This window comes from Castor canadensis, chromosome 19, assembly GCF_047511655.1.
Source record: "Castor canadensis chromosome 19, mCasCan1.hap1v2, whole genome shotgun sequence".
Lineage (NCBI taxonomy): Eukaryota > Metazoa > Chordata > Mammalia > Rodentia > Castoridae > Castor > Castor canadensis.
The window spans coordinates 42,417,610-42,437,305 of record NC_133404.1 but is presented as its reverse complement, the minus strand read 5'-3'; the positions used below and the strand labels follow the sequence as shown (position 1 = coordinate 42,437,305).

Here is a 19,696-nt window from a genome sequence, read left to right as displayed (position 1 = left end):
GCTGGGCGAGGCCGCTAGGGCGGGGCCTGCAGGAGGGGGCGGAGCCCAGCAGCCCTGGCCCCGCCTCCGCCCGCATTCTGGGGCACAGAAGCTGGGCGGGGCTGGCGGAAGGGGGCGTGGCCATCAGCCATGGCCCCGCCTTCGCCCGCCCCCTGGAGCAGTGCGGATGGGCGAGGCCTGTGGGGTGGGGCCGGTGGCGCGGGGCGGGGCCTCGGGGACCCCGACAGCCCGCGCACTCTGCAGGAGCTTGCAGCTGCCGCCGCCCGTGTCTTCAAGGTCTCACCGTTTCCTCACCAGAGACCCGGGCTCGGCCGCCATGTCCGCCGCGGACGAGGTTGACGGGCTGGGCGTGGCCCGGCCGCACTATGGCTGTGAGTGAGGGGACCTTGCAGCGGAGCTCGCGGTCTCCGAGGCGCGGTTTTCTTGGGGGCTCCGCGGGCCGGGTGGGGCCGGGTGGCTGCGGGCCGCGCGGACCCGGAAGAGCCGGCCGGGCGGGGTGGCGGTGGCGGGGTGCGGCGCCCGCGTCCCCTCGAGCTCCGGGGCGGCCGGTAGGACCCGGGCGCCTCCCCGCGTTAGCCCGGGCCGCGGCCGGAGCCCCACCCAGAGCCTCCCGCCGCCAGCGCGACCGAGACTGGGGAGACGGCCGGGGTGAGGTGGCAGGAGGACGTGCAGGGCGTGTCCCGGGGACGGGGACGGGGACGGGGACGGGGACGGGGCCCCGGCTCTGCTCCACTCGGTGGGAAGGTGCTGCCTGCAGGGCACATCCAGGGTCCCGACCTGCCCGGCCCCAGGCTAGCTGCCAGGTGCGGTCCCGGGCAGGTCACTCCTGCTTTCTTCAGACTGCATTCCCACGTCCGGATTTCAAAATTAAAAAAAAAAAAAAAAAAAAGCCCAACCAAAAAAGCATCGAAAACCTCTGACTTCCTCATTTTCTGTGGCCATCTCTGGGACGTCAGTGAACCATGGGTGGGATGGTTACTACTGGCTATAGTAGGGTCTTTTAGGGTCCCGATTTTATTTTGTGTTCTGGGGATAATCTTGTTTTTTCTAAATAAAAAGAATTATCAACAGTTATATGTGAAGTATTGTGCCACGTTTGTGAAAATAGGGATGAGTAAGACAAGCCCAGCCTTCAAAGAATTGTTAATCAGAGAGACAGACAGGTGTACAAGCTAATGCTAATGGGGGCAATTAAGATAAAAGATGTGCAAGCGATGAGGAGAAGGGGCTAGGGGAAGGCAGTGTAAGCACAGGTAGTGACATCAGAACTCAGCCTGGAATGATAGGAAACATGGACAGGGCAGGGTGGGACAAGAGACACAAACTAAGATATTGAGGACAGGGGCACTGCTTATGTCGGGAAGAGTGCACTGTGGTGGTGGCGTGGGTGAGGGATGAGGCAGAAGCATTTCCAAAAGTAGCTGAGGCCAGACTGGGAAAGGCCTGGACTGCCTTGCCAAGGGGTTAGGAATTTATTCCATACCTTGGATGACCATGAAGTCAGATTGCTTCAGGGTGAAGCCTGAAGGCCTTGCAGACTGGCTGGCTGAGTTTGAATCCAGACCCCTCCTCCTCTTAGCCGTGGGGCTAAGCTCACCCAGCTTCAGTTTCCTGCTCTGTAAAATAGGAATAATCACAGGATTGTTGTGGGCTTCAGTGAGAGAATGCATGTAAAGTGCTTAGCGCAATTACTACCACTTAGCATTTTATAACTGCTGGCTTTGGTTATTAATAAAAGGAAAAGTATGATGAAATCTATATTTAAAAAGCTCTGACAAACAGCCACAAGTTTAGGCCAAGTCTCAAGTCAGAATTTAGTACATGTTCCTGTTACCATACATTTTTAAAAAGGACAAGATGAATATAGTTGAAACCTCATAGTTCTTGTCTTAGGAAAGTTATTGTAGTACACCTAACATCTACCAGTTGCTTTGACTTGTTAGGTGACTAGCAGGAATTTGATGGCTGTGGCATTCTTTTATCTATAAGAAGGTTACAGATCCTGGGATTTACACTCGCTCTTTCATGTTTTAGCTGTCCTGGATAACGAGAGGCTTACTGCCGAGGAGATGGATGAAAGGAGACGGCAGAATGTGGCTTATGAGTACCTTTGTCATTTGGAAGAAGCAAAGAGGTAAAGATGGGCTGTCTAGAGAAGGGAAGTGACATGTTGTGAACATAAAGATTGCTCTGTGTATGCTGTAGGTGAGACTGTGGGAGTGGTTAGGGAGTAAGTACAGGTAGGGTGTTTATTCATGGGAGCCTGTGGGTGGTTTATCTTGCAGCACTGTGATGAACATTTGTGATACTGAAAAATTTCCACATTTGTGCAGTTCAGTTTTATGTTTGTTATGGTGCGTGTTTTAGGTACTGCCAGCTGTCTGTTGGGAATAGCATTTTTAGTGTTTGAAGTTGCTTCATACTTGCAAATCAGGCGCTCTACTGCTTGAGCCACACCTTCAGTCTATTTTTGCTTTGGTTATTTTGGAGATGAAGGTCTTAAGAACTGTTTGCCCAGGCTGGCCTCAAACTCCGATCCTCCCAATGTCAGTTTCCCAAGTAGCTAGGATTACAGGCATGAGCCACCAGCACCCAGTTTGAAGCTCTTGGTCTTAATACTTTGCTGATTCTTTCCTAGTTTTAATTTATATATGAATTGAGTCCCCCGCCTCTTGACTTGTGGAATGGGTACTGGATTTGGGAGGCTTATAAGGGATGTGCTGTAGGTGAAGATCCACCCCATTCTGTGATATTGAGACGGCTTACCAAAGGCAGCATCCTCTGTGTTCTTTATGAAGTGGATGTATAGCTGTTGTTATTCAGATATCTCAGGACCTTGTGGTCTTAATTTTAGGGTATCAATTTGCTATCAATGATTCCTTTTGTTCTGGTGCTTATGTTCTTTTGCAGCCTCCCAGGATGGATGGATGTAATTATAGATTCTGTATTCTATAAGTAAGCTTTGGAGGAAAAGATGAGGGAGGGTAATGAAAGGTATTTATCATCAAAGATTAATGAAAAATCAAGGATGTTTTAAATGGGCTAATAAACATGGGCTTTCTTTTTTTTTCTTTTTAAAATCTGAACATCTTAAAATGTGAAGGAAAATCCAGAGAACAATGTGTCATTCTCTATTCTGGAACCAACACATGGTTACTCTTCAGGTCTTCCCCTTTCCTCTAGATAAAATAACTGCCACAGTTTGAGTCCCTTTTTGTCCCTCCCTGCTCCCATTCTTCTTTGCTTCCCTGGAGTAACTACTGACATGCATTTGGCATTTCTTCTTCTAAGCCTTTCAAGGAAATCAGGTACTGGTACTAGTGGTTTAGGTGAGGATGAGTGATAACAGCACTTAGCTGTGTAAATGGAAGTTTATCATGATAACTTGGTGGTGCTGGAGGTAGAACCCAGGGCCTCCCACATACTAAGCACACATTCTACCACTGAGCTGCACCTCCAGACCCCCTAAATGGAAGTTTTAGAATGGAAGAAATGAATATGCTGTTAGAAAAGGGGACATTTCCTCACACAAAGTTTGTAAGGGAACAAAAATATTAAGTCCTCAGGTACTTAAGTTGTTTTGGAAGGTGAAAGAATTTGTAAGCTGGTCTAAGAGATCATCTTGTGCTCTGTGGGAATCTTGGGGCAGTGGGAACTCTGTTGGGGTGACCGGAGGATGAGAAAGAAGAACCCTAGCACAGCATCCTTCTCCCATCCACAGCTGTTCTGTTTTTGTTTAAGTACTGGATTTCCACTGTAACATTCTTTTTACAGAGGGTCTTTCCTGACTCCCTTCTTCTCTGAACACTGTAACTACACCAGTTCAACCTCTAATGTAGTTCAGCCGTATTATTTCAGTGAGGAAACAGGCCTGGATTTTCCTGTCTACTTGTAGTTTCTTGATTAAAATAGTTTCCATTGTTTTATGCAGTGGTTATAAACAAGCATGTACATTAGGATGAGCTGGGGAACTTAAAAAATGCAGATATCTGGGCCTTACCACAGAGATTCTGGTTCAGTAACTCTGGGCTGGAGAAGTCAGACCCCTGTATTTTTAATTTTTGCAGTGTTTGGCATTGAACCCAGGGTCTTGTGCATGCTAGGCGTTGTCTGCTCAGCTACATCCCCAGCTCCACACCTACAGATTTTAAAATGCATCTAGTGGTTCTGATGGTCCTCCCCACCCCTCATGGCAACTGAGGAACAGGATTTAAAACCTCATTAGGGCCCTGGGATGTGACAGTGTGGGATGTAACAGCCTGGCAGGGTGATGCTTTTCTCATTCTTCCCTTCCTCAAGGGCCACCCTGGTGGCATTTCTTTTGCCTCTGCTCCAGAGCACATTCTTTTCTGTCAGGTGTTTTTCCAGGGTAGGAAAGAGTCCCATTAACTAACCCGCCCAGAGGCCTTTATCTTCTGGGGGTTTAGATGGAAGCTTGTGCACGCTTAGGAATGACAGGCAGTGGAGACATTGGTGGTGGTCTTTATTTCTTATGCTTTGAGTTCTAACAGAGGGCCTAACTGTTGCATATTGCCTTGGCATAGTCTTCTGTTGGCTTGGCATTGCAGAGATGTGCCTGATTTATTTTATGGAAGAAATCATATAAAATCTAGATGTGGTGATTTTGTTGTTGTTTTGCTAAAAGCGTTGATTAGAAAATTATCTTGGGGAAGCACCCGTTTAGATTTATAGCTAGAGAGAACCGAGAAACCTGGAATGTTTTGGTGAGAAAAGAGGACTAGGATCCCCACCAGCCATCTAATCTGGCTGCTGCCACCCCTAGAATACTTTCTGGGTACATGGTAGACTTCTCTTCATTGTTAGCTAGGCCTTCCTCTCCTACTCTGACTCCTGCCCTGGGGAGCTGGGCTGCATCTTGTGGGCTCCTAGGGCTCCTCATACCCTCCTCGCCCAACACAGTGCCCAGTTTGCCTTTTGGGTTTGGCCTGGTCTTGTTTCCTCTAAAGATGAAGGAGCCCCAGGGTCTGGGACTTACAGTGGCTTTGAGGCCAGGAATAAAGATCAGTGAAATCTAAGGGAGGAAAGGTTCCCTTCCTGAGTTCTATTTATAATACCTCTACCCCTGCCACAAAGTCTCCACCTTCTAGTACAGTAGCCCCATTGTGTTTCCTGGGGCACTCCACTTCCCCTGTACCTTTAACAGCTCTTTCATGGGAAGAAATGAAAGTGTGTGGAGAGAATTAATATGTGGATACTGAGCACGCGCACATGTGTGTGAGTGTGTGTGTGTCTGTGAGAGAGAGAGAAAGAGAGAGGAATTAGATGTGCTTATTGGCTTATATTTCCCCAAAAGGTTAAGTGGGAAAATTTAAGGGTGATTCATAAAAATATGCACTGGGAGTGGCTGGGAAGTTGAAAATACAGCAATTTCTGCTGTATTATTTCAAAACTAACTTCAATATGGAAATTAAGCTGTTTTTCTAATTAAGTATTTAAGGAGTCAAACTTTCTGCTAAAGGCCATGCAATGGAGCAAGGATTTTATAAAAGGGATTACTAGTCATGCTTACATGAGAGTTCACTTTTGTTTCTTTGCCTGTTCTGAATGGCTTTACTTTTTTTGTAGCTAAGGAGCAGTGTACAGGAGGGGTGAATAGTAGGTTCACCTAATTGAGGAGGAGACATTTAAATCTGTGAGGTATGTAGGTTCTCAGGTCTTCTACCTGAGAAAGTAATAAAGATCAGAAGGCAGCTCATATGAAAAGAAAAGGAACTAAGCCAAGAACATATCAGACAGGGAAAAGTGCAGATTCAGAGAAAGTGTAAGTAGTTCTGGAAGTGGAGGAAAATTCAGTTAGGTTAAAGGTTACAAGATAAGGTTAATTGGAGCACTCCCTGAATTCTCCCATTTAGTATTCCTTCTTTCAGAAACTTTCTGGTTTGTTCATTCAAATCTGTCCTGGACCACCTTCTTCCTGCTAAGTGCCCTTTTGCAAGCTCCAGGGGCGTAGACTCCCAGCTGTCCGTGTGGACGGGAAAGTGCAGGCCATGGCTGGTTGGAGACCATAAGAACCACGTGGTGCTAATAAGTGCTGAGTGGGAGCATTGTCCCTTCTGTAGTTTGGGGGGACTGAAGAACAATCTGGAAAACAAGTTAGTTGATGAGAACAAATTCTCTTTTGTACATCCATCTTTGTTGTTGGCATAGATAATTTTCTGTGTTCACTTCTTCAGATCTCTCCTCATAAATGGTAGTAGAATTCCAGGAACATCTGAGTATTTACAGGTTATCATACTGGGGTCCTGAAAACAGAGGTTAAGACATTTAAGAGACAAGAAGACAAAATAGGTAGGTGAGGTTACTAGGAAGAATAGCCTGCCCACCAGCTTCTACAATTCCCTGATGGAGAAGCATCAGTTAAGAGTTTAGAGAGCTGGGCACTGGTGGCTCACTCTGTAATCCAAGCTGGATTGGGAGGCTGAGATCGGGAAGATCGTAGTTTGAGCCCAGCCAGGGCAAATAGTTTGTGAGACCCTATCTCCAAAATAACCAGAGCAAAATAGACTGGAGGTGTGGCTCAAACAGTAGACCACCTGCCTGGCAAGTGCAAAGTCCTGAGTTCAAACCTCAATCCCAGTTTAAAAAAAAAAATTGAGAGAGAAAGCCAGCCATGGTGGTGCATGTGTGTAATTCCAGCACTTGGGAGGCTAAGGCAGGAGTGTCGCAAGTTTGAGGCCAGCCCAGGCTAAGTAGTGAGAACCTATCTCCAAAAAAAAAAAAGAAAGAAAGAAAAAAAGGGAGATTTTTTTTTTATTAGGATATTGATCCAAACTCACTTTGTCTGGCTCAAACTCTCCTTATACAGCTGAGAAAACTAGTCACTTTACAACAGCCAGTGTGATTCAGGGTCCATAGCATGTAGCCATGGGCACATTGGCACTGGGATCCGGATGCATGGGTGTATTCATAGTTACCAAGGGCTTGTTACCAAGTAACAAGTGGGCTTCACTCTTAAAATGGGGACATGGGTGGAAACATGCATTCTCTTTTTCTGAAACCTAACTTAGTGCAGCTGCCTTGGACAGACTCCATGATCAGAAGTGGGTTGCACTTAAAAGTGTAGCTGTTAAAGTGCTTCAGACTGGGTGCTTTTGCAGTAGGAAGGCTGAGTGGGTAACAGTGTTACAAGTGAGAGCTTTCTTTCCTAGTGGGTAACTATGTTTCATATAAGAACTTTCCTTCCTAGCAGGGCCACCCAAAGCTGCCCACTGTCTTGTAGCTGAGACACTGCAAAATTTATAATCGAGAAGTGAGTGTGGAGTCAGGGGTGTAGCTCAGTGGTAGACGTATACTTAGCATTCGAGGCCTCGAGTTCGACCCCAGCACAAACAACTGGAGAGTAGTCTGTATAAGGCAGTCACGGAGTTAGTAGCTATCATTACTAAGAAAGCCATGACTCCACGGTCTAATTAGGCAAACTCAAAAAGACTGAAAGAAAATGTCCTTGACCATGTTGAGTGTTGAGATAACTTGCTGAAGAGAGAGGAGTGAGACTCAGTCCCATTTGGCGGGTGTGCCTTCTGATTCAGGTTTTGCGAGTTGTTTAACCACAGGGAGTGGGCTGAAATTTGCACTTTGTAGAGTGGGGATGGGATGCTATGTAGTTTTGAGCTACTGTGGGTGAGTGCTGCATGGCACGCTGAGATGCAGAGGGAGATTTAAAACGTGGTGGGGTGTTAGTACACTGTTGGAGGAATCTTCTGGGCCCTTTCAAGGTCCTAAAGGTTGGTGGCCCTTGTTTTTTCATTTTAGACTTCAGCTTTTGTCTGAAAGGAAACACCAGAAACAGGATGCCTCTAGGGAGTGGAATAGTGGGATTGGGGTGTGAGAGGACTTTTTAAATTTAATGCTGTGCTATCCATCTAAAATCCTTTTTACAATGAAATGAATTTTATAAAAAAGAAAAAGGGAAGGGATCAAGATTTTTTAAAAAACCTGTAAGTACATAGTTCTTAGATAGTTGTGATCACAAACTCAGATTTTAAACTGCTGTATTTCTTAATTGCTATTTTCGGTTTCTACATAATATATAATCTGTTTAGGTTTATTCTGGCTTAAAGTTATATTGTTGTAATTGCTGGAGAGTTTGAACATTTTCTTACATATTCATTGCTTTTTTTTTTTTTTCCTTATGGTACTGAGGTTTGAACTCAGTACTTGCTAGCAGACCTGCCCTTTTTGGTCTAGTTTTTTTTTTAATGCAGGACATTCCTTTTTTTTTTTTTTTTTTTTGCGGCACTGGAGTTTTAACTCAGGGCTTCATTCTTGCTAGGCAGGCACTCTACCAGTTGAGCTACTATATCAGCCCTTTTTTCTAGATAGGATCTCAAGAGCTATTTGCCAGGGGCCGGCTTTGAACCTTGATTCTCCTGATCTCTTCCTCCTGAGTAGCTAGGATTACAGGTGTGCTTGCTCTGGTTATTTTTGACACAGGATCTAGCATTTTTGCCTGGGCCAGCCTGGAACTGGTATCCTCCTATTTTAAATTTAACTGTGATGACAGGCACCTTGCATACCATTTATTGGTTGAGATAGCCTCTTGTGAACTATTTTCTTTTCCTTTTTGGTAGGACTGGAGGCTTGAACTCAGGGCATCAGGCTTGCAAACAAGGCTCTTCCGCTTGAGCTCTACCTCTGGGCCATTTTGCTTTGGTTCTTTTGGAGATGGGCTCTTGAACTATTTGCCTGGACTGGCCTAAAAACTTGATCCTCCTGATACCAGCTTCCCTGATAGTTAGGATTACAAGCATGAGCCACCATGCCTTGCTTTAGTGAACTTTTTTGCCTGGGTTGACCTAAAATCTTGACCTTCCAGATCTCAGCCTCCTGAGTAACTAGGATTACAGGAGTGAGCCACTGGCCAGTTTTGTTTCTTTTTTTTCCTAAAGTTTTAGTTTCTTAGGCAACCCTGTAATCCTGGGTCATGATTGTTAACTTTTGTGAGCGCTCTTACAATGTGCACATTGGCCTGTCATATTTGCAGCAACTCTTACTCCTCAGTTCTCCATGTTACTTGTTTTTCACTGTACAGTTTTAAACTTTATGGAGTTAATTTCTTTCTTTCTTTCTTTCTTTCTTTTTTTTTTTTTTTTTTGCCAATTTTGGGAATCGAATCCAGGGCTTTTTGCACACTAGGCAAATGCACTGCTGTTCTCTGACCTGTTCCCCCAGCCCCTGGAATTCGAATGTTAATCTCTCTGCTTACAATTTGTTTTACTAATTCAAAGCCTAAATAGTTCAGTTTTCTCTAAAACCTTGCTAAAAATGTACAGTTTTGTATTCTCTTAGCTTTTCTGTGATTTAATTTTTTTTTTTAAAGTCTGTCTTTAAATACCATGGTGTTTCTAAATTATTGTGGTATTACTTCAGAACCCTCTTTTTACTACCTGTTAGCAATTTATGTCTCCTTTGTCAAACAATACATATAGTTCTAGTTCTGGACTTCTATTCTGTCATGATGAACTATGTATTTTTCTCCTTTTTTTGGAGAAAATATATGTAACTTCATTTGCTTGTTCTCAATACTAAGAAATGATATCTGAAACTAGCTTAATATTTAGCTTCTTAACAAGTAACTTGATTTGGAATTTAAAAAAAAACTTTTTTTTGTGATTTGAAACTTGCAGAATCCTTGTTCCTTGAAGCATAAACCTTTTCCCAAGCTACATATTAGGGTTGATCTTGGCTTAGTAATTTTGCCTATAATGTGGAGACTCCTCCAGTGCCCCCAGCACACTTTTTTGTGTGTGTGTGTGTGTGTGTTGGTGGGGATTGAACTCAGGCCCTCATATGTGCTGTGCATGCTAGGCAGGTGCTCTACCACTGAGCCAAATCCCCAGCGCAAGACTGTCCTTGATTTCGTAATGTCTTTTTTGTTTATTTTAAGTCTCGGAAGTTATTCATTATACCTATAATAATTGGTTCTGATTCATTAGTTCTGTCTTGGGGTTAGATCTGCATAGTCTCTGTAACAGCTGTTCTCCACTTCATTTGCTTATGTTAAATCATAACAACAGTCATTAAAATAAATCATCTTGACCATTCATTCTAGATGTGCGTTTCACTATCTTGTCTCACGGTCTTGATTTGTTCTCCTTGGTTCTGTTATTGGTAGATGTTTGTTCTATTTTAGTTTTCATTTAAGAACTAGTAAGAACTATGGTTCTTGCACTCCTTTCCCCCTCTGTTCTTGTTACTAGATTAAGTGGTCTTTGTTTAGTTCATGAACAATAGCACGCTTCATGCATGCTCACTTCCAAGTGGAAAAAGGAGAGGGTAAGCAAGAGAGAACTGGCTTCAGTACTTCACTTCTCACAATCAGTAGATGTTCAAGTGAAGATGACCGCCTGAGACCAGTGTTAACTGGCTGACAGAATGCAGATTGTCCACCAGGCAAGATTGGGAAATCTTGGTGGAGTGGCCCATTAATTTGTCCTAATTTGGCATATAAAGATCAGAGCAGTAATTGTGTTTTTGTGTTTTAAAACCCCTAATGACAAAATAGTAACAGTATATTTGAGGTCCCAAATAGGCATGTTCTAGGAATTTGATTTTCTAGCTTTGCTTGGTGACTTGTTTGATTTCTGTAAAATCTTGGGCTTCACTGTGTAGCAGTTTGGGGATATTTGTTTGTAGTAGGACTGGTTTTGAACATTTTGAAGTTACGTGGTATTTGATGTGCTTTTGGTTGTCTCCAGTTGTGGCTGCCTAAATAAACCCTTTGACAAGTATTTGTGTAAAAAGTGCTGGTAGGCAAGTGAGACCTTCCGGAAGTGATTCATATTTTGTTTGTTTAGTTTGAGACTTGGTTGCCTAGAGACCATATCTTTGAGCTAGATGAGTGTGCTAGTTGAATGCTGGGGGCCCAAAGCCTACCTGATCATATAAAGCAGAGCTTGGCTTGATTTTCACTCTTGAAGTCTCCTGCAAGTGGTTTGACAGCATTTTTAATAAAAACAAACAGGTAAGTGAAAGAATTGGTTGATGGTTTATTTTGAACCCCAAGTTTACCTAAGTTTGAATTTAAAAAAAATTCTTATAATTGTATGTTGGGCAGAATTGGTTATTTCAATAAGGCATTTTATTTTATAAACCTTAACACTTCACCTTAGGAAAGTTAAAAGGAAGCAAAAAAAAAAAAAGAAAGAAAGAAAGAAAAAATCCCTCTCAAAATAAAAATCCTCCAGACCTGCCACAATTGAGAATATTTCCCATGTGTTTCCAAGTCAATGTTTCTTCTTGCTTCTCCCTTCTCCCCTGTCTGCGTCTGTGTGCTACTGAGTACTTACTGTGTGTGAACACTGCACTGAGCACTTCATATGCTTTCTCTAGTGATGTGAAGCCCCAGGAGGTGCTTATTATTTACATTCAACAGAGAAGATAGCAGAGCTTAGCAAGGTTCCTCCCCATGTCAGGTTTGGTGAGGACTCCAGAGCTCTCAACCACATGGGCCTGATGCTGAGTTGAGCGCTGCTTGTATTGCTACAGTACTGCCCATCATTCAGCAGAATGGTGCTGAAACTTACACAGAGTATTATCCTGAGGTAGGCATATGTTTATTTTAAGGAAGAAAAAATGAGTTAATATCACTTATCCCAAGACTGGATAACTATCTCTGCAGTTCAAGCCCAGGTCTGTGTGACACCACACTGGCATTCTTAACTGCTAAAGGCCTGGTAGGATATTTTAAGTCCAGTGTCAGGTCAGCTGGTGAAGTAATTGGCTTGCTGCAAATGGCTGAGGGAATTAGAGCTCTTTCCTGTCTCTTACTGCAGAATCTCTTTCACCTTCTAATGTGTATATGGGCAAACTCCAATTCTTGCTTCTGTTGTTGTGCTAGAATTGAATTCAGGGCCTCATGCAGGCTGGGCAAGTGTTCTACTACTGGCCTGACTCCTTTTGATTTTTTGTTTTGTTTTTAAATTTTGAGACAGGGTCTTGGTAAGTTGTCCAGGCTGGCCTTACACTTGTAGTCCTGCTGCCTCAGCCTCCTGAGTGACTGGGTTTGCAGGTGTCCTTAGTTCGTTAGCTAGTGACCTCATACAGACAGGAGTGGCAAAGTGGATTGGAAACTGTCTTAGGTCACTTGGTAAGCACTGTCTTTTTGGGGATTGTGGGTGGAGAAAAGACTTGTCTAAAGGCCTCTATTTCTTCTTACTCAGAATGCCTTCCTGTTGACTCACTGGAAATCATAACGAAAAGCAGAAGGACCATGGAGGGGAGGGCGGGGGCGGGGAGGAGGAGAAGGCATAAGCTGCCAACGCAGGGCTTTGATGCTCTTGGGGCAGATGTTGGGGACTCAGAGAACACTGGGATCTAAGGTTTGTGAGATGTTTGTAGAGGGAAAAACTATTATGATAGGTATCATTATGGATAAATGATAATTTATAATCATAGTGTTAAAAATATCAAGCTATGGCTTGGCATCATTGATCAGCGCCATCAAAAATTAAAAATAATTTTGTGAGTAGGATTCATTGGTGACCTAAACACAGAGTAGAAGGAATAATTAAGAGAATGGGGCCAGGTTTGGTAGTGCATGCCTTAAACCCAGCACTCTAGGAGCACAGGAGACTGAGACAGGAGGATCCAGAGCTCCAGGCCAGCCCAGCTACATGGTGAGATGCTATCTAAAGAAAAAACAAAAAGGGAAAAAGAGACAGAGTGGGGCAAAGTTAGAAAAGGAAAAAGTCTATGGTCATTAGAGATAAGAAATGATAAAAAATTTTTAGTTTGATTTGCTCTTTTTTTTTGGTAGTATTAAGGTTTACACTCAGGGCCTTGTGCTTGCTGGGCAGACAGTCTACTGCTTGAGCCATGTCCTCAGTCCTTTTTGCTTTTAGTTTCTTTTTAGGGGTTGGGGATTTAGCTCAGTGGAAGAGCGCTTGCCTGGCAAGTGCAAGGCCCTGAGTTCGGTCCCTAGCACTGAAAAAAAAAAAAAAAAAAAAAAACACTAATATAGTTTCTTTTTAGATAGGGTCTTCTGCTTTTTTCTAGCTAGCTTTGGATCATGTTCCTCCTACTTCCACCTCTGGAGTAGCTGGAATTACAGGCATGTACAATCATACCTGACTTTTTTATCCTCTATTGGGGTTTAAACTTGGAGCCTTGTACTTGCTAGGCAAACATTCTACCACTTCAGCCACTCCCCCAGTCCTTTTTGTTATTTCTCAGTTTTTGCCCTGGACAGGCTTATACTGAGATCCTCCTATGTAGCTGGGATAACATGTGTGTGCCACTATACTGGCTTATTGATTGAAATGGGGTTGCACTGACTTTGCCCAGGCTGACCTTGAACCTCTGTCCTTCTGTCTCCATTCCTGAGTAGCTGGGGTTACAGGTATGCACCACTACACCTGGCCCTGATTTGATCTTAATCAAAATATTTATTTTAGGGCGGGGCTGTATCTCAGTGGTAGAGCATTTGTCTAGCATGTGCAATGCCCTGCACTGAATCCCTAGCACCACAAGAAAATTATTTAAAATATTTTCTCCTTGCTAAAAAACAAATAACATATGGACATGGTATGCAATTCACATATACAGTGGGAAAGTCTGTCTCTGTCATCTTGTTTCTGCAGCCACCCAGGTATCTTTTCTAGATGGAGTCACCATTATTATTGTGTATCTTCCCCAAGATACTCTCTGCTTATCATTCAAAGCACTCTCTTCTGTGTTTAGAAGAGATGTTTGTGTCTGGAAACTCTTTGCACATGGATGCAGTAGAGTGCCTCATTTTAATATCTCTCAGTTGCTTAGTTTTCAGCATAACCCAGTTTCTCAATGCCAGTGGACAGTTGTTCTCCCTTGGCTTTTCTTACCATGACAGTGCTGTGGTTAGATGCTTTGTGTGTATGCCGTCATGCGTGTGGAGGTGTTCTTGAAGGATACATTTCTGAAAGTGCTGTTTCTGGGTGAAAGGAATTATATACATTTAGGTTTTGTTTTTTTTTTGAGACAGGCTTTCACTGTGTAGCCCAGGCTGGCCTTAAACTCTTGATTCTCCTGCCTTTGCCTCCTGACTGCTGGGATTATAGGTATGAACTACAGTGCTCAGCTGCATGTTCAGTTCTGTTAAACATTGCTGATTTGCTCTTTCTGGAGGTGGTGCCAGCTCATGTCTGTGTGTCTACCTATGATGTGAGAGAGCTGCTTTCCCAATAACTTTGCCAGCCCAGAATATTATAACTTAATGTTTATCAGTGTCATAGATGATGCTATTCCATAATAGCTTCATCTTCACATTCTCTGGCTATGAGTGAAACTGAGCATCTTTACATATGTTGCAAAGTCATTTATTTGTATTTCCTGTGAGCTGAGTTGACAGAACCTATTGCTCATTTTTCTATTGGATTATTAGTTTTTTTCTTAGCGACATGTAAGAGCTCTTTGTATGTTGAAAGAATTAGCCCTCCTATGCTGTATGTGTTGTGTTTTTTTTCTGTTTTGCCCTTTAAACTTATACTTTGTGTCTGGTGCTTAAAATAATTTAGAATTTTAAAACACATTTGAATTTTTATTTTATACTGGGTTCCCCCCCACACTTGGATAATTTTTATAAAGTCCTTATCTATACTAAGATTATATAAAAACATTCCCTCATGGTTTCTTCCAGTATTTTTTTGTGTGTGTGTCTGTAAAGAGCTTTAGCATTTAGGGCTGGGCACTGGTGGCTCACACCTGTAATCCTAGCTGCTCAGGAGGTAAAAGATCAGGATGATTGTGGTTTGAAGCCAGCCCTGGCAAATAGTTCTGAGACCTTATCTCAGAAAAAAATTCATCACAAAAAAGGGCTCAAGGTATAGGCCCTGAGTTCAAGCCCCAGCACTGCCCAAAAGAAAAGAAAAAAAGAGATGAGCAGACTTGCCAAATGAACCTAATTTATTCTTTGTGCTACAGGAGAGCACAAAGTTGGGCTTTGAAACCTGTGTGGATGTGGCCGGCCTTCCATATCAATAGTTTTGGAGGTATAGTCTATTAATGAATGTTGCAACATTGAGGAAGAAAGGGCTCAGTGGTGAAATAAGTTTCAGAGTCCTGGGTTCCACCAAGCCAGACATGTTATTCACTTCGAATCTGTGTCTGGGAGCTGTAAGCTCTGAGCATCCCTGGAGAGGATGTTGGGTACAGCCCTAGCTCACTGTCAGACTCTCCTCAGAAGACTAGCAGTCCAGGGTGTTCTGGTTTGGGAAGCCCAGGGCTCTGTCAGCCAGGAATTTGAGGGACTACTTCAGTCCTGAACTGTTTTGTGTTTTGTTGTAAGGTCTTTCCGTTCTCCATTGAGTTCCTTGTTCCTAACTTGTGGAGCTTAAAGCCATAATGTGACTGCTGAACTCTAGTCTGTGATCTTTGAAGACATTGTAAAGGACAGGAATATGGTTTTAGGAGTGGAGGAGTGAAAATGTACTAATTGTTCAAAAGGAACGGAGGATATTATGAACTCTGGTGAGTGAACTGGTTTCAGGCTAAACATTAGAGTGGCACAATTCCAGGGCACCTGGTGAAATAGATGGCTTCTGAGCACTTGCTGAGAAGAGAAGTGATGCATAGGAGCCAACATGGACTCCTAAGGAAAGCCATGCCAGTTAATGTCATTTCCTTTTGAGCAGGGTCACCAGATCTGTGAGTCAGAGAAAACCAAGCTGTGTCTAGAATACAGCAAGGTGTCAGACAGCATGTCTTGTGATTCTCTCACAGACGGGGTGGATAAATGGAAGTAGATTACAAAGTAAAATCTGGAGGTGGCTGGATAAGCCATTGTTAGGCTGGACACAGTGTTTCTTTTTGGGTGGTGAAAGTATTCTGGAATTAGGTAGTAATGATGGGTGTAAAACATTGTAAATACACTAAAAGTTACTGAGCTCCATGCTTTAAAATAATTAAAAATGGTGAGCTTGCAAATTTTATCTCATAAAAAGAACCATTGGGTTTTATTTTATTTTTTTTTTATTATTCATATGTGCATACAAGGCTTGGGTCATTTCTCCCCCCTGCCCCCACCCCCTCCCTTACCACCCACTCCACCCCCTCCCTTTCCCCCACACCCCCTCAATACCCGGCAGAAACTATTTTGCCCTTATCTCTAGTTTTGTTGAAGAGAGAGTATAAGCAATAATAGGAAGGAACAAGGGTTTTTGCTGGTTGAGATAAGGATAGCTATACAGGGAGTTGACTCGCATTGATTTCCTGTGCATGTGTGTTACCTTTTAGGTTAATTCTTCTTGATCTACCCTTTTCTCTAGTTCCTGGTCCTCTTTTCCTGTTGGCCTCAGTTGCTTTTAAGGTATCTGCTTTAGTTTCTCTGCGTTAAGGGCAACAAATGCTAGCTAATTTTTTAGGTGTCTTACCTATCCTCACCCCTCCCTTGTGTGCTCTCGCTTTTATCATGTGCTTAGAGTCCAATCCCCTTGTTGTGTTTGCCCTTGATCTAATGTCCACATAATGAGGGAGAACATACGATTTTTGGTCTTTTGGGCCAGGCTAACCTAACTCAGAATGATGTTCTCCAATTCCATCCATTTACCAGCGAATGATAACATTTCGTTCTTCTTCATGGCTGCATAAAATTCCATTGTGTGTAGATACCACATTTTCTTAATCCATTCGTCAGTGGTGGGGCATCTTGGCTGTTTCCATAACTTGGCTATTGTGAATAGTGCCACAATAAACATGGGTGTGCAGATGCCTCTGGAGTAACCTGTGTCACAGTCTTTTGGGTAAATCCCCAAGAGTGGTATTGCTGGATCAAATGGTAGATCAATGTCTAACTTTTTAAGTAGCCTCCACATTTTTTTCCAGAGTGGTTGTACTAGTTTACATTCCCACCAACAGTGTAAGAGGGTTCCTTTTTCCCCGCATCCTTGCCAACACCTGTTGTTGGTGGTGGTGCTGATGATGGCTATTCTAACAGGGGTGAGGTGGAATCTTAGTGTGGTTTTAATTTGCATTTCCTTTATTGCTAGAGATGGTGAGCATTTTTCATGTGTTTTTTGGCCATTTGAATTTCTTCTTTTGAGAAAGTTCTGTTTAGTTCACTTGCCCATTTCTTTATTGGTTCATTAGTTTTGGGAGAATTTAGTTTTTTAAGTTCCCTATATATTCTGGTTATCAGTTCTTTGTCTGATGTGTAGCTGGCAAATATTTTCTCCCACTCTGGGGGTGTTCTCTTCAGTTTAGAGACCATTTCTTTTGATGAACAGAAGCTTTTTAGTTTTATGAGGTCTCATTTATTTATGCTATCTCTTAGTTGCTATGCTGCTGGGGTTTCGTTGAGAAAGTTCTTACCTATACCTACTAATTCCAGAGTATTTCCTACTCTTTCTTGTATCAACTTAAGAGTTTGGGGTCTGATATTAAGATCCTTGATCCATTTTGAGTTAATCTTGGTATAGGGTGATATACATGGATCTAGTTTCAGTTTTTTGCAGACTGCTAACCAGTTTTCCCAGCAGTTTTTGTTGAAGAGACTGCTATTTCTCCATCGTATATTTTTAGCTCCTTTGTCAAAGACAAGTTGGTTATAGTTGTGTGGCTTCATATCTGGGTCCTCTATTCTGTTCCACTGGTCTTCATGTCTGTTTTTGTGCCAGTACCATGCTGTTTTTATTGTTATTGCTTTGTAATATAGTTTGTAGTCAGGTATCGTGATACCTCCAGCATTGCTCTTTTGACTGAGTATTACCTTGGTTATTCGTGGCCTCTTGTGTTTCCATATAAATTCCACAGTAGATTTTTCAATCTCTTTAATGAATGTCATTGGAATTTTGATGGGAATTGCATTAAACATGTAGATTACTTTGGGGAGTATAGACATTTTTACTACGTTGATTCTACCAATCCATGAGCATGGGAGATCTCTCCACTTTCTATAGTCTTCCTCAATCTCTTTCTTCAGAAGTGTATAGTTTTCCTTGTAGAGGTCATTCACATCTTTTGTTAGGTTTACACGTAGGTATTTGATTTTTTTTGAGGCTATTGTAAATGGAATTGTTCTCATACATTCTTTTTCAGTTTGCTCATTGTTAGTGTGTAGAAATGCTAATGATTTTTCTATGTTGATTTTATATCCTGCTACCTTGCTATAGCTATTGATGATGTCTAGAAGCTTCTGAGTAGAGTTTTTTGGGTCTTTAAGGTATAGGATCATGTCGTCCTCAAATAGGGATATTTTGACAGTTTCTTTACCTATTTGTATTCCTTTTATTCCTTCTTCTTGCCTGATTGCTCTGGCTAGGAATTCCAGTACTATGTTGAATAGGAGTGGAGATAGTGGGCATCCTTGTCTGGTTCCTGATTTTAGAGGGAATGGTTTCAGTTTTTCTCCATTAAGTATAATGCTGGCTGTAAGTTTGTCATATATAGCTTTTATAATGTTGAGGTACTTTCCTTCTATTCCTAGTTTTCTTAGAGCTTTTATCATGAAATGGTGTTGGATCTTATCAAAGGCTTTTTCTGCATCTATTGAGACGATCAAGTGGTTTTTGTCTTTGCTTCTGTTAATGTGGTTTATTACGTTTATTGATTTTCGTATGTTGAACCACCCCTGCATCCCTGGGATGAAGCCTACTTGGTCGTGGTGAATAATCTTTTTGATGTGTTGTTGAATTTGGTTTGCCATTATTTTGTTGAGGATTTTTGCGTCAGTGTTCATTAAGAGATTGGCCTATAGTTCTCCTTTTTGGAGGTGTCTTTGCCTGGTTTTGGGATAAGTGTAATACTGGCTTCATAAAATGTGTTTGGCAGTTTTCCTTCCCTTTCTATTTCATGGAACAGTTTAAGGAGGGTTGGTATCAGTTCTTCTTTAAAGGTCTGATAGAATTGAACCATTGGGTTTTGGGTTTAATTCAAAGAAAGCCCTGCAGAGCCTGGTGCTGGTGGCTCACGCCTGTAATCCCAGCTACTCAGGAGACATAGATCAGGAGGATTGAGGTTCCGAGCCAGGCAAATAGTTTGTGAGACTCTTATCTTGAGAATACTGAACACACAAAAAGAAGGACTGGTGGAGTGGCTCAAGGTGTAGGCCGAGTTTAAACCCAGTACCAAAAAAAACAAACAAAAAAAACCCCTGCAGGGTATTTTATATGCAAAACACTGGGTTTTAGGCTTCAGTAATGTGTTCATCAAATTCGAGTTTGACTCGATTGCTGGAGTGATAGTTAATATACTGCATGACAATTTCTGCTTTCAAAATACCCTGACTTATACATGAAACTTGATAGTAATAAATGTAATTTCCTATGTTGGATTCAAAGATGTCTAAATAGCATTCATAGGTAAAGGAAATGAAAGAACCTGAGATACTTATCAACCAGTGATGGAAGTGTCCCTGCAGCCAAGGAAGAGAGGGCTCTGTTGTCACTGTCCCGACGGGGGAAAAAGCGCCTGCAATTGGAGTTGGTTCTGGAGGCCATCCTTTGGGAGGGGCTGGATAGTCCCTATCAGGGGCAGTGGGTTTGTGGTTGGTTCTTCACACCCACAGGAAGCGCTGCTCAGGATGAGAATCCTTTCCAGGGTAGAAAAGAGTCACTTCTACCCTGGTGGGGTGGGGGTTGTTGAGGGGTGTTAGTCCAGTCCTTGAGGCGTGGTCATTGCTTCAGGACTAGGGCATGATAAAGCAGGACCAGGCTGATAAAGGGTCTATAAATTCTAATGTATGAGGAAGAATTAAAAGAACAGA

General features: G+C 42.7%; 1 protein-coding gene across 1 annotated transcript in view; it reads left to right on the top strand.

Annotated features, from left to right (window-relative positions):
* Positions 1-206: 206 nt before the first annotated feature.
* Positions 207-19,696, top strand: part of Iqgap1 (IQ motif containing GTPase activating protein 1) — a 94,581-nt gene continuing 75,091 nt past the window's right edge. Inside the window, exons 1-2 of the mRNA XM_020179972.2 lie at positions 207-371; positions 2,035-2,134. Coding sequence (XP_020035561.2) covers positions 317-371; positions 2,035-2,134 — 155 coding nt within the window. The 5' untranslated portion in view covers positions 207-316. The remainder of the gene's footprint in view (positions 372-2,034; positions 2,135-19,696) is intronic.